Source organism: Chrysemys picta, chromosome 4 (assembly GCF_011386835.1).
Source record: "Chrysemys picta bellii isolate R12L10 chromosome 4, ASM1138683v2, whole genome shotgun sequence".
Classification (NCBI taxonomy): Eukaryota; Metazoa; Chordata; order Testudines; family Emydidae; genus Chrysemys; species Chrysemys picta.
In genome coordinates this window covers 133,468,085-133,481,824 of record NC_088794.1, presented here as the reverse complement: position 1 = coordinate 133,481,824, position 13,740 = coordinate 133,468,085, and the positions used below count along the sequence as shown (strand labels likewise).

General features: G+C 38.4%; 2 protein-coding genes across 2 annotated transcripts in view; one reads left to right on the top strand and one right to left on the bottom strand.

Annotated features, from left to right (window-relative positions):
* LOC135983199 (uncharacterized) overlaps positions 1-13,740 on the top strand; it is a 372,285-nt gene that overhangs the window by 264,360 nt on the left and 94,185 nt on the right. The window lies entirely within an intron of this gene.
* The window catches only part of LOC101950935 (cytoplasmic dynein 1 heavy chain 1), an 81,905-nt gene that overhangs the window by 12,138 nt on the left and 56,027 nt on the right, over positions 1-13,740 (bottom strand). Inside the window, exons 55-74 of the mRNA XM_065593602.1 lie at positions 12,109-12,321; positions 11,808-11,935; positions 11,121-11,274; positions 9,876-10,022; positions 9,635-9,785; positions 9,141-9,394; positions 8,798-8,932; positions 8,592-8,686; positions 8,270-8,444; positions 7,651-7,726; positions 5,883-6,043; positions 5,442-5,553; positions 4,885-4,945; positions 4,678-4,801; positions 4,017-4,130; positions 3,479-3,649; positions 3,017-3,234; positions 2,719-2,822; positions 2,063-2,274; positions 1,018-1,171 (exon numbers count right to left, since the gene is read on the bottom strand). Coding sequence (XP_065449674.1) covers positions 1,018-1,171; positions 2,063-2,274; positions 2,719-2,822; positions 3,017-3,234; positions 3,479-3,649; positions 4,017-4,130; positions 4,678-4,801; positions 4,885-4,945; positions 5,442-5,553; positions 5,883-6,043; positions 7,651-7,726; positions 8,270-8,444; positions 8,592-8,686; positions 8,798-8,932; positions 9,141-9,394; positions 9,635-9,785; positions 9,876-10,022; positions 11,121-11,274; positions 11,808-11,935; positions 12,109-12,321 — 2,959 coding nt within the window. The remainder of the gene's footprint in view (positions 1-1,017; positions 1,172-2,062; positions 2,275-2,718; positions 2,823-3,016; positions 3,235-3,478; positions 3,650-4,016; positions 4,131-4,677; positions 4,802-4,884; positions 4,946-5,441; positions 5,554-5,882; positions 6,044-7,650; positions 7,727-8,269; positions 8,445-8,591; positions 8,687-8,797; positions 8,933-9,140; positions 9,395-9,634; positions 9,786-9,875; positions 10,023-11,120; positions 11,275-11,807; positions 11,936-12,108; positions 12,322-13,740) is intronic.

Below are 13,740 nucleotides of genomic sequence, written 5' to 3'. Positions count from 1 at the left end.
CATGAACTGAAAGACAGAGTTTCATGACATTATAGAAAGCTACTTAGTTTTCTAAAATGTGTTCTGCAGATCAATATTTAAACAGAAATTACTATCTGAAGTACAACTTACTAATGAATGTCTTCCAGGATATGTTAGTAAGTTCAACTGCATATATATCAGGTTGCAAAATACGTCAAAGCTAATTTTAGAATTAAGCCTTTTGCAACATGGAAGACACCCAATTTAAGGAGTTACTGCACAGAGTACCACCACCTTTATCCTCAGGTCACAAGGCAAAGAATATTTTATTAATTCACTGTACAATAGTTCGGCTTAAATCAGTATCTCAACCACCAGCATGTTCCATTATATTGGTACAAAATGTCCCCTTCTCATCATACTGCCAAATGTATGAGCAGAGAAAATAAAGCCAGGGTATCTTCTGGAGTTCCTCTGATAATTTTGTTACAAGTGAGTGCTTAAAACTTAACGTTTTGATTGAAACTGGTTTATACTCAATAATACCAGTCTCCAACTGTTTGTTTCAAAATCAGCAAAATCTTATTTTTTGATACGTCTCAGTTTTAGTGCTGCCAACTCTCAATTCCCTTCCAAGTCACACAGTATAGCGGTCTTACTTAAATCTCCAGCTCCTGGACAGTAACATGAAAGTTTTATCTTTCATTTACATGGTTTCTAGCTCCCCCAGTTGCAGCACAAGGTTAAAAACCACAATTCAAATGAACCCCAAAGGCAAAAAACCTAGACTGACTTGAAGAAAAAACAAACAAAAAAACACACCCCCCAATTTTTAAGCCAATTGCACTCTATTTGAATGCTTAGGTTGGCAATACTGCAGTTCATCTAGGTCACAGGACCAACCTCACCATTTTGACTTTCAGAATTTTGTATTAGGCAAGAATAGTGCTGTTTCTTTTACCCGGTCAGTGCCGGAAATGAGAAAAGATATCAACTGATGCAATAGGATTACTGGGAAAGCATTCTAAAAAGAGAAGCTTGTTTGAAGTCACATACCTTTCACCAATTCGTTTATAAGTGTACGCAAGTAGTTGGTCTGTTTCTTCTTGCCTTCACAAACCTGAACCACATCTGCAAGATCCTGACGGACATCCTGAAGTAATTTGGCTCCCATTTTCACCTCTCTCTCAAAGAATCGGAACAACGGATCCTTGTTTCAGCAAGAAAAATGAGGAAACAACAAGATGAACGTCTTCTGGTGGGAAAACTAACTTAGCCTTGCAACACTGAAGGGCACCAGTTGGCTGCCCAAATCCCACATGCTTTATCATCAACTGATGCAGTCATTTCCTCCACCCACCCCAAAGACGCAGCTGCCTCACAGATGGTAGTTTAAGGGAATCAAAGCAAGTACTTCATTCCCTACTGACGCCAACTGTAGGGGGGAACAACAGCGTGCAAACTGCCTGCTGCAGTTTGGTCTGATTACTAAAAATTCCTGTTCCTTTCTGTATCTATGTCCAGAGCCCAAGTCTAACTTGATCTAAACAGAGAAGTTGAATATATAATCCATGTCTGAATTATTCAACAACCTAGAAATTAAGAGAGATTATGGAGAGTCTCGATTGTAAAACAACCTGTCTCATACTAGCCCTCAGAGCTTTATGGCTCCCTTTCATTATTAGTCCCCACTCCCAATTAGCAGAAGCCTCAGTGTTAGCTACCACCCATCTTTCCAGTGAGGACCGGCCAGTGATACTACCTTTGAGGCAACATACACTCTTCAGTTCACTCGAGTGATCAGCATGTGGTGTGTATGAAGCTGCACTTACAGCACCCCGGCTTAGAAAGCAAGAGACTATAAATGAACTCTTCTACATGATACCTTCCCAACCAAATGGAAGTGTTACTCTATCATAATTTCTTAAACTAAATTATAGCAAAGAAAAGGAAACAATGTCTTGTTTCAAAGTCTGCTATACTACTTGGATCTAGAGAGACCATTTTCAAGCTGTAATCTGAGTAGGATACCTCACCCACATTTGCATAACCCTTACACGTTTACAGACCAAAATATGTATTTGGAAATCTTAATAATCACCTTAATATTTTCCACTGTTCGTTTAAGATGATTTAGAGTTTGTGGGATAAGGTGGAACCAGTTGGAGGCTGTGGTGTGCAGTGTTCTCATCCAGGATGGACGCCCATCTGAAGTTGAATCTGTTCTTGCCTTCTTCTCAGTTTCTGCATAAGCTAGATCATCTTCATCCTCTAGCATCTGCATTTTCAGCATTTTACTGATCATATCAATACCTGAACCAAAGAATAAAGTAAGCAGAGCCACAAAAGAAAAAAGTGTTGGGATATCAGTACAAGGAAAGGTTTAAAGATACATTAGTGGATTACATTTAACACTTCTGTGACTGCCACTTATTTAAAAATAATTCTCACGTATACTATTAAACGTGAGTAACCTTCCTTAGAACTAGAAGTAAAAGTCAGTCTCACTTGTGTAGTATCTTCCTGTCTACCGATGAAATTCTAAGCAAGTTACTTTCAACCTTAAGAATTCATAGACATTTGTTATTTTGTGGAGGCTGATATAGTTAATACACATTGAGATATTTGTAACTTTACTATTTAGTGTTACTGAAAAAGATACTTGTGTCTCATCTATTTTTTAATTTTTTTAAATGCTGAAGAGTTTGAAGTTTACATAACCTGTAAACACGCAAGAAAGTCAAATACAAGTTTTACCCTGTGTGGTGAGAAGAACTTTTTCTGCATTGTTTGGTAAACCAAGCCAGGATGGGGTTTGTGTGTCTGGCAGCAACTCAACCCATTGGACAAATTCTTCACGTCTGCAAGTGAAAGTTGTGGCAGTAAATTGAACTAAATTAATTATCCATAATCTCACGTATTTGAATAGGCAACCAGGAATACGTTGCCTGGCTAAATACCAATACAAAAAAATACAATTTAGAGTCCAGCTTCTCGGAAGGAAAGCAAGCTACTAAGGTGAGACCAAACTGAAATTTGAGGTTCAAAAAAATACCTGATTCCATCTGGCATTTGAATATCCTTATGTCCATCAACCTTGCAAGCCAGTTTGAATTCACTATCAAAGCTCAAAGTGGTAAACAAACGCTCCAGGAAAGTGTTTAGCAGACGCTGATCAAATTCATTATCAATGCGACCTCCATAAATGGACTGTGCCATCAATGTCTTCAGAGCAGACCATGGGATCTTATCAGGTGAAATGTTTTGGCGGCCCTGACAGTAAAGACAATTTAATTAGAATGTGAAGATTCCCCATAAAAATAGGGAAATCGAGTTTGGACAGTTTAATGAAAACCTGTTTGTTTGATTTTGGCTATTTTCTTTTTATATTGCTTGCTTCCAGCTAATCTCATCAGTGTTTCAGATTAATCTGCCCTTCATTGAACAGTAACCACAAGTAATCCAAATGTTACTTTGTATTTAAAAAAGATTATGCAAGAGCAAAAAATTCAATTACTTTTGCTGTATCATCCAACCATGTATCTATTGTGTCACAGGCAGATCTCAGATCAGATTCACCAAATTCATATTTCTTGGACCAGCCCAGGGGAGCATATCGCAAACGTTCTTGAATGATGGCATGGAACCAGGCAAGGAGGAAATATAAACGAGCACGTTCGTTTGGAGACTAGGATGGGAAAAAGAAAATGCATTATTTCTCCACACTAAAACCAAAGTGATCAGAATTTATTAAAAAAGAAACCAGGCTGGCTACAGTGCTGGTGAATGTCAAATGTTTAGTAGCACAGTATTTCCAGGTTTTAATGCATCAGATCACAAAAAGCTTAACAGATTGCTTCCTTACATGCCATGCATGTTTTAGTCAGGGTAAAGTGAAAGCCTCTGAAAAGCTGGTTGCTTTACAGTAATATCAGAAGGCATAGCATTAGTTTAATGTATGATAGACCAACTGAAAGCTATGAAGTTAAAAAGAAACTTTCATAAACAGTTTTCAGTTTGAGTTCCCCATAACTACACAGAAACCATCACCTCACCTTGCATATTCTAGAAACAGGAATACTACTGAACGTCCTCAGCATGTTCGCCTTTACACCAGGAGGAGGTTCAAACACAAAGATCCGACCAGCACGTAGCAAATTCACTGGCACCTAGGATAGAAGAGCATCAGCACAAAAGTTACACCCTGAAGAACGCTCTCTTCTACGAAGAATGTGATATTTTGAACAAGTTTGTTATCCTACACTAAGTTTTTTTTGAAAGGTAACAGAGTATCCTCCCTCTTGCAATAAAATGCTGAAACTACCAGCAGTATGGACTTACAACATGAGAATCATATACTTTAACATGAATTAAGTACTAAAGGACCAATTCCTACTTTCTATTAAGAAAAGGAAAGGATGGGAAGATGTAGGCAGCCTTTTCTTCCCTACGTAAGCAGGGAGACAGGATATTTACAAAGCACATGACATTACTAGGAATGGGGTGATCAATACCCTAGAATGCACCAGGCAGGATTTTGGTGACATTTGTTCCTCCGCCTGCAGATTCATTCCAAAATGCACCCGTTCCCCTGTCAAACTAAGGCCATCATGGGGAATGCTGCCCTAGTTGGTGGGATTCTTGTAACAGTGGACATTGGAACAGCACTACACACCACTTGCTGTGCCAATCGAAGCCGAACTTGGTTTCAGTTACCTTGGGATTTATCTCCATTGTAAGGAAAAGTCTGAAGCAAGCATGAGGTTGTAAAGAATGCAGCTTCTTCTCTAGCTGCATCAACCAACCAGGAGCCAGATGGACATTCTTTAGCATCACCCACCTACAAGAATATGGTAACAGAACAGTAACTAACTTATGTTATTCACAGTTCTACTGATATAAAAAAAGAGGAACAGAACATACCTGCCAGATTTCACTGCTGTGTTTATTGCCTTATCTGCTTGATTAAATCCTTCAGCAGAGCCTACAAGCAGAAGGTTATGGTTAGCTCTAGAAACTTAATTGGCTTAAATTATATGTTTATATGAGGTGGTAAGAAATAAGACAAACATGACAATTATGCCTGGAACAATTTGCTTTTTTTAAATTAGTAAATGTTAATTTCACCATGCACACACACAAAGATGAAAAATATCTGAATCACTAATAAAAATTTACAGACAGGCAAACAAGAAAAATGCTGCCTGAAGACAGATTTAAGGATATTTACTTTATATATTTTGACAAGTGATGTTGACAATGTGTGTTTATAGTGATAAAGCTTTAACTTTTTGAATTTCAATGTCTGTCATTAAATAAACTGTCTCCTCTGAACCCCCCAATTTCCCTCCACTGAAAGTTTTGAACTTTTAAGTGTTCTTAAAACTAACATCAGTATCTGTCAAAAATTCTTAAAAAAACAAAACAAAACAAAACAACCTCGTCAAGTTCTGCCAAACCTAACGATAATGTATTCTTACCTATAGCAATAGAGGTAATCTGTGTGTTTTGTTCAGTGGCAAGATCTTCAACATGGCCACTGGCATCATAGCCAGGTACAGAACACATCAGTACAGGAGTATTAGGTTTCACCTACAATCCAAGACGTTTAAACAAAACAGTCACAATTACTGTAAGAATAAACCATATTGATAATTATGCACCTCCCCCAAATCTGCCAGGGGGGGGCATAAATTCCCTTCATCCCTTATGCTATTGTAATAACTGTGTTCAGCAAAGCTAGTAAGTTGTGTTATACTGCAATAGTTTTAGCTAAAAAGGATCCTAGGAATACTGTTCTCTCAGTGCTGAAGCCTATAATGGAAACTGAGGCAGAGCAGTTTGATGTGCCATCACCAACAGAGATTTATGCCCTCAATAGGTCATGTTTTAAGTAAAGTATTTTCATTCCTATAATTTACCTCAGTATCTACAATGTGTGTCAGGTCTAATGGCTGCTCCATAATAGACATAAAGGATTCGCCAAGGTTTGCTGAAACAAAGGCATGTGCCATGGCCAGCAGACGATCTGGACGGAATGCCTGGATCAAGAGTAAACGATGAATGGCCTGCCCAATAGGTGCTAAAATGAGAAAAGAAGAGAGTGTTATTTGTTCCTGAAGCTTAACAGGTCATAACTCAACATTTTCTTCCCTATCCTTGAACAGTGTTAATCAAATAATTGGAGAAGAAAGAAAAGACTTGGCAAAACAACTACAGCTTTTAAAGACTGAGATGCAAGTTGCTAAATGCAGGACTCTAGATTCAAATTCACATAATGGTAATTGATGTAAATCAATTTGACAATCAAAACTAACTCTGTCCCAAGAAGGTTATCTTAAACTGACCTAGGCATATCTATCAATGTGACTATTAGGCTTACACACAGTAGTACTCTTTTCAGGTTGCGAGCTTTTCAGTGTCTAGTACAAAAATACCCTAATTTGATTAGGGCCTTTGGATGCTTCCGCAATGAGTTCATATACATAATCTAAAGCCTATAAAAGTGTTGCCATGAATTCTCTAGATATTTCAGCAAAGAAAAACGCTTTCCTGCAGCATCTGTAACTAAAGTGTGGCAATATTGTGTAATGCATAACACATGAAGAATGCTAGACTATTAAGGCAAATAATTAAGCTGTTATTTGTAATAGAAAATTTTTAGCTTGACAGTATCCCTTGTTAAGATTTTGTCCAGATCTACTGACTGTTTAGCTATCATTTGAAACCTATATGCTCCAGTGATAAAAGCACTACGGGAAATTAGTGTAGTTTATCTTATGCAAATTCTGATCCCATAGCCAAAGAGTTTTACAGCAGCTACTAAAAGTGAGCAACCTTTAGAAAAAAAAGTTGGTTAGTAACAATTTATAGCAATTAGACAGCTGTGTCAAAGAAATACTCATTATAAATAGCCTATTTCAAACAAATTTTGCCTACAAGTGCTGTCCCATGTGATCTTACAGATGGGAAAGATTAAGCAAAAGAGTGGCAGTTTTCTTTTAATTTTTCTCCAATCCAGAGCTTTAGTTTCTTTCTAGCCACCTACAAATATCTACACTTAGCATGAACTGTTAATACAGAAGTTGAGGTTGGGGGGGGGGGGGGGGAGGGCGCGCAGAGATAGCAATAGTTCTAGCAGGAGACCAGGCAAGATCAGGAAACTTGTAACAAGAGAGCCTTTTACAGAGTACTGTTAGAGCATTGAGTAACTTAGACCAGGCTGGCAATGACCAAAAGGCACAGATGCCCATTCAACGGTCTATGTACAGTGGATTGTAGGGTAGTTTGTTCCTGTTGCAGGGCACCACACTGACTACACTGGAACCGATTTTAACCGTGTTTTGAAGAGACCATTTGAATTTGCCTCTTTTACTTACGTTTGCAAGGAAACCGCACTCATGTAAAAATTCTGATACCGACACCTTTTTGTGGGCAGTCTGAGGGTGATATCAAGATAATGCCCCATCTTGCGGCAAAGACTCTATGGTAGGTTAGAGTCAGGGACAGGCTGCACAGTCATTACTCATGCTGCAATTGTTTTGTGGATTGAAGACTTCCATTTTCAATCCTATCAAACTTGCAGTTTTCATAAGTGCTAAATTCTAAGACTTCAATGAAGGTCTATTCTAGTCAAGACTTAAATTGGTAGCAAGGCAATTGCCAGGGTAAAAGTGCAACTGAACTTACTTGCAGGTTTTTCTTCAGACCAAATGTATGGCACAGTCTGCTCTGGTGAACTGCTCTCCAACCAGATACAGAATTGCTGTATTGAAAGAAATATTAATTATGATGCATTGTACATGACACTTAGGATTCCATTCCAGCTGTAAGATCTTCAGACCAGGGACTTTCTATACACATATGGATACAGAGCCTACCATTATAAAGGTCTTGATACTGACGGGGGGTTTTACTGCAGCAAAAACCCCAACCAAAACTAAAAACGTACTGCATTTTACTGAAGATACTGGAAGTCCACTTAAGTAAAATAAAACCCAATGCTTGAAACTATATACTAATTTCTACAGAGAGGGGGAGACTGTTCCCGGGGTTAGGGCACTAGCTAGGGAAAACCCAGGTTAGAATCCCTGCTCAAAGTCTTCCTGTGTAAACTTGGCAAGCCACTTAGTCTGTGGCTCACTTCCCAATTGTAAAACGGGAACAGTACTTCCCTACCTCATTGGAGTGTTGTGAGGTTAGCTACATGGTGAGGTACTCATACAATAGCAATGGGGGGCCATGCAAGTACCGAACATAGGTCTAACCTAAATCTAGTGCAGTGACAGTGCTTAAGCAGGATACTTGCCTCATCAGCTTGAACCTTAGAAACCAGGTCCTTAAACTCAGGAAGGCAGCTCAATCTCATCATAGCTTCCATTTGTTCTGTTGTAAGTCCACTGATCTTTGGGAGAGATGCTGTGCTGAGTACAATTTCTTTTCCTCTTAAGAAATGTTGGAATTCTGCATCATATGTAGGCTCCCTTAAATTAAAAGTAGAGTACATTTTAGCCAAGTGTCTGTCTTCAACTGAAGTAGTGGTTAACCTTAAGGCACCAAATACAAAGCTTTCATGTATGTAAATGGGAAAACTGAGATGCATCTCAAAAAGCAAAGATTCAAACATTTACCCAATTGTGCCTTTAAGTTTAATTCTGGCCAACAGCATAGCAAAGGTTATGTGATCCTGATGTAACATGCCACGAGCTACTCTATTGAAAGCCACCTAGTGAAACAAAATGTAATCGGTTAGTTGTATTATAAAGAGCCTTAATCAGATTTCCACAGGACAAGAATTTTTGCTAAGTACAATGTCTATGAAAATTCTATACTGAACCTGGAAGAGGTCTTTTGTGATGATTGAGAGACGCTGGGTATGGTCTGTAATGCCCTTCAAATTTGGGTTCTCATACAAGACATTATGATAGATGTCCAAGAAAAACTGGAGAGAATACTGGTATAAGAAGTGTATCTAAAGAGTAAAAAAAAAGAAAAAAAAATAGAGAGAGTTTAGAACGTATGGCCCCACTGTTTGACAAATACTGAGGTTATTGCAATTCATGATGTACTTATGTAGTCATAACTGGAATTTAAACAGTACGGCATAACTTTGAAAAATGTTAACATTACTGAATATTTCTGGTGAGAAGAAAGGGATTAAATTTGGTTCTTTATCTAACCTGTTTCAGTGACTCCATTGTGAAGTAGATACTACTGCATGCTGTAGAAAGTGGCAGATACTGCTGAGATACAGTCTCCACCTCTTGCATGACAATATCAGTCTCTTCTACTTTTCTGGTGACCTCTGCTGCTTCCTTCTTTAGGTTCTCCAAAGTAGTTATGATTGTGTCATCATCTAAAATACGTCCCTTCACTTCATTGAGAGCTTGTAGCAGAGATTTTTCTAACTGCCGCAAACGCAGTTGGAATTCACCTTAAGTAAAACAAATTGAGATCTGCGATCACATGCATTGCATATAAACCTATACAAACATTTTATTCTATGCAGCTTGTCATATCTCCTATATGCTTTGAAACAGTGTTACAAAAGATCACATTCCTCAACTATAAAAGGAATAGCTGTATATTAGTAAGAGAGTGACAGTCAAGTTTATTCTCTAATTCTCTGACTAATTAGGACACATTTTTATGGTTTGATTTTTCAGAAACCTACCTTGAAGTTTAAGGAGGTCAGAACGTTTTTCATCAACATCTGGTCTTTCAGCTTTCAGGACCTCATTCAGACACTGGCTCTGTAAACTACTGCGAGTTACTGTGAAATTGACAAACGTAACACGAGAGCAGAGATCCGGGGGAAATTCAACCTATCAAAATAAATATCAGGATCATTTTGTTGGCCTAATATGTGTGTTCTGCCCTGCTGAAAGCTAAACAAATTTGTAAGCGTTCCTTACTGTTGGATCTCTGGTGGAGAGGAAGATGACAAAGGACGGTGACAAGTCAATATCTTGGTCTCCCAGGGTAATAAGCACTCGACCTCCAGTTCTCCGGACTTCACGATTCAGCACAGGATTCAGAACTGGGTCATAACTCTCCACATCCTAAACAGTAATACAATTGAGAGAGTAATGAACACAACAAGCTTGAATAAAGTTTGATCTGTATCACACATTTTCCCCCCGCTTGGGAAAAGCTCTAGTGGTAATCCACATGAATTTTTGATCATGTGTGTAACTACTGTTAGTCCAATGTTATTCCCCATACAATAAGCTATACACAGTTTAATTTTTAGGATCAAGTACTATTCAGACATTTTAGATGATGGATTACATACTTAAGTACTGTTTCCAGTTTGGATTTCTTAACGTTGCTGTTTTCATTGTGTAGATATCAGATTATAAGTAGCACCAAGAGGCCCCAATCAGAAGTGATGCTCCCACTGCTACAAATATTAGACCTGAACCCTGCCTCAAACAGCTCACAATTTAAGAGCACAAGCAATAAGAGCATGATGGAGACAGACACCTTTGGAAAGTAAATTCATCTGTGCCTCAGTTTTGTCCATCTGTGCTATAGGGATAATATAGCCTTATTTCTTAAGGTGTTGTGAGGTGCTTGGATACTACAGAAATGGGTGCCATCTCTAGACAAACCTACTTTTTTATATACATGCATACATTTGCCTTACTCTTTGTATTTTCATCAAGCCAATCTGGCTTCTCCCATCTGCTCTAACCTAGCTATTTCAAATACTGACTATTCACTGTAGACATCCATAGAAGTGAGTTTTAAAAAACAGGAGCATTATAGATCAGTGTAGGGACTGTTCTGTGCAGAAGGGATGGTGTGTAAAGAGTCACTGAAGGGGAGTGAACAAGCAGACTGGATAGTCAAATCAGAAGGAGCACAATAGGTGACAAATAATTAAGTAGCAAGAGGCACAGCTGAAAAAGGCCTTTACATTTGACCTTGATATGGTAGGAGAGAGGGAGCAATGTGGTTAGAACAGGTAAGGAAGATGATCTTTGCTGCATTTTGATCCATTGTCTACACAAGGACCTTCATTTATTCAATACCTGAAAAGCACAGAATTGCCAGAGTAGTTTTATTGCTAAGCCCCAGCAAGAGAAGATTTCAAGAGTACTTCCTGGGAAATGCAACCACAATTTTTTTTTAATTTATGTAAACAAGAGACTAACCTGGACGAGTAGAGGGTTACCAAATCTCAGTGCACTTTCCAAGTTCTTTCTGAAAGCATCATCCAAAAAGCTAGTACGAGTGATCTTACGGTCCTTGTATTCATTCATAATGAACTCTGTGGCTTGTCCAGAAGGATCAATGATCAGTGGATACCTAAGTTAGTGAAAAAATATTTCCATCATATGACTGATTTAAGGCTTCTGATAGAAGCCATTTAGTCCACTCAGGTTGAGTTAATATTCTAAATCTTTTTTGGAGAATGTAGGCTCATGTAATGAAATATGGAGGATCACGGTCATTATTTGAAGAAGATAACAGTTAATAATCTAACTAGATACACCTATCAAAAGGATACTGTTTCAGTCAATACAGACTAACAGCTTTCAGTTTGAGCTAAATTGGTATAATAGTGAAGTATATAAAAATGCAAGTTGTTCTGCTTATAAACACAAGCAAAGGAGATTATTGAGACTTGCATTTAATTTGCTATCACGGGTACTATGTAGATACCAGACAGTGATCAAAATTCTCAAAGCATTTATATTCAGTTTGATGATAAAGTTTCAATCAAGTTTTCCTTTTGATAGGTGTGTGCAATTTCCATTGACTTCAGTGGGAGTTCTGTGCACCGATCCATTGTTAAGTTTATCCCCATACATTCTGTACTTATTGTACAAATGAAGTACCTATTAAACCGCTTAAGCATGATGGCGTTTTCTGTGCACAGGTCATCTGCAGGTAGAGAACTTGCTTGCCAGCGAAGACGCTCATCTGCATTGGAAAGGTATTCTGTTCTTGCAATGTCTGTACGGAACTGAAGAGTAAAACATTATTATTACTTGCCCAGAGAGCCCAAAGTTTGATCAAATTTGATCTTTACCTTTTGTGAACACCTTGTGATTTCCCCTTTATGAAGCAGTAATTCATTACAATCAATGTTAACACCTGTGGTAGTCATGACATTGGTAATTGTGGAGCAATCTTTACCTGGATATTTGCTTGCTGCAAGTGATGGGACCATGTAGTGAACAAGTTCTGTCGCATTTGCTGGTCAAAGTACCCAGCATAAGCAATAAAAGCTCCTGAAAGCAAACAGTCTCCTGCAATAGTGGACATCTGGTTCTTGAAGGTTTCACTTGTCTTCTCCCATCTTTCACGTTCAGCAGACAGACTCTTCAAGAGAGCTGTGCTACGGTTTACCTAGAAATTAAGGAATGGTCAATATAATGTACATCTTTATTCAAAATGAAGGCTCCCATAATTAATCGCATTTGCATATGGACAGACAAGTGTGCCCAACACACCAGACTTTCGACTCAAATTTTCAGAATTACGCATGTCCAGAAAACAATTATGAGTGCATGCACAACTCTGGAAGTTTGGTTGTTAGTATTCTTGGGCTGTGAATTTTACGGATCTGGTAGTGGAAAGGGATAGAAGGGTTGTAAGCACTTTGGAGAACAGGATTAAAATTCAAACCGACTGACAAATTGGAGAATTGAGCTGAATTCCTCAAGTGAAATTCAGGAAAGGGGGGGGAAAAAAATTAAATGCAAAACAACTACAAAACAGGGAATAGCTGGTTAGGATCTAGCTGGCTAGGCTGAAGAGGATCTGCAGGTTATAGTGGATCACAAATTGAGTATGAGTGAACAACATGATGCAGCTGCAAAGAAGGCTAATATTCTGGAATGTATTAACAGGTGTGTTGTAAGACAGACCTGGGAGGTACTGGTCCCAATCTATACTGCAATGAGGGCTCAGCTGCATTACTGTGTCCAGTTCTGGATATATCACTTTAGGAAAGATGTGGACAGGTTGGAGAGTTTCCAGAGAAGGACAACAAAAAATGATTAAATGTTTAGAAAACCTGACCTATGTGAAAAGGTTAAAAAACTGGGCATGTTTAGTCTTGAGAAAAGACAACCACAGTGAAAGTCTTCAAATATGTTGAGGGCTGTTCTAAAAAGGACTGATCAATTGTTCTCCATGTCCATTTAAGATAGGGTGAGAAGTAAGCGGCTTAATCTGCAGCAAGGGAAATATAGATTAGATATGAGGAAAAACTTTCCAACTGTAAGTAGTTAAGCACTGGAATAGGCTTCCAAGGGAGGTTGTGGAATTCCCATTATTGGACATTTTAAAAAACAGATTGGACAGACACCTGTCAAGGATGAACTAGGTTTATTTTACCCTGCTACAGGAAAGGGGGCTGGACTCGAGTTCACTTTCAGCCCTACACTTCTATGATTCCATCAGTGCAGCTCAAGGAACCAAAAAATAAGAGGACATTTGTATGGACCGTTTGACCTGACTTCACTAGTGTTGTCTGAAGAAAACATTAATATAGCAGTTACCCTGCAAGATAGTTTTAAAATATGAGAAAAGGTATACACTCAAGCATTAAGTAATCACAATTCTTCTGAAACACATTTGAGACTTACAGAATTGATCATTCTAATGAGTGAATTTTGTGCTTGTGAAACAGGAGTGGCTTTACCTATGCTAGCTTTCCTTGATTTTGGGTAACATTCCACCTGCTTGCCTAGTCCTGATCAGACAGATTGCCAATTTAATTGGCAGGCCAGCATGAGGCAGTGACTGGAAGAGCAATCCTCA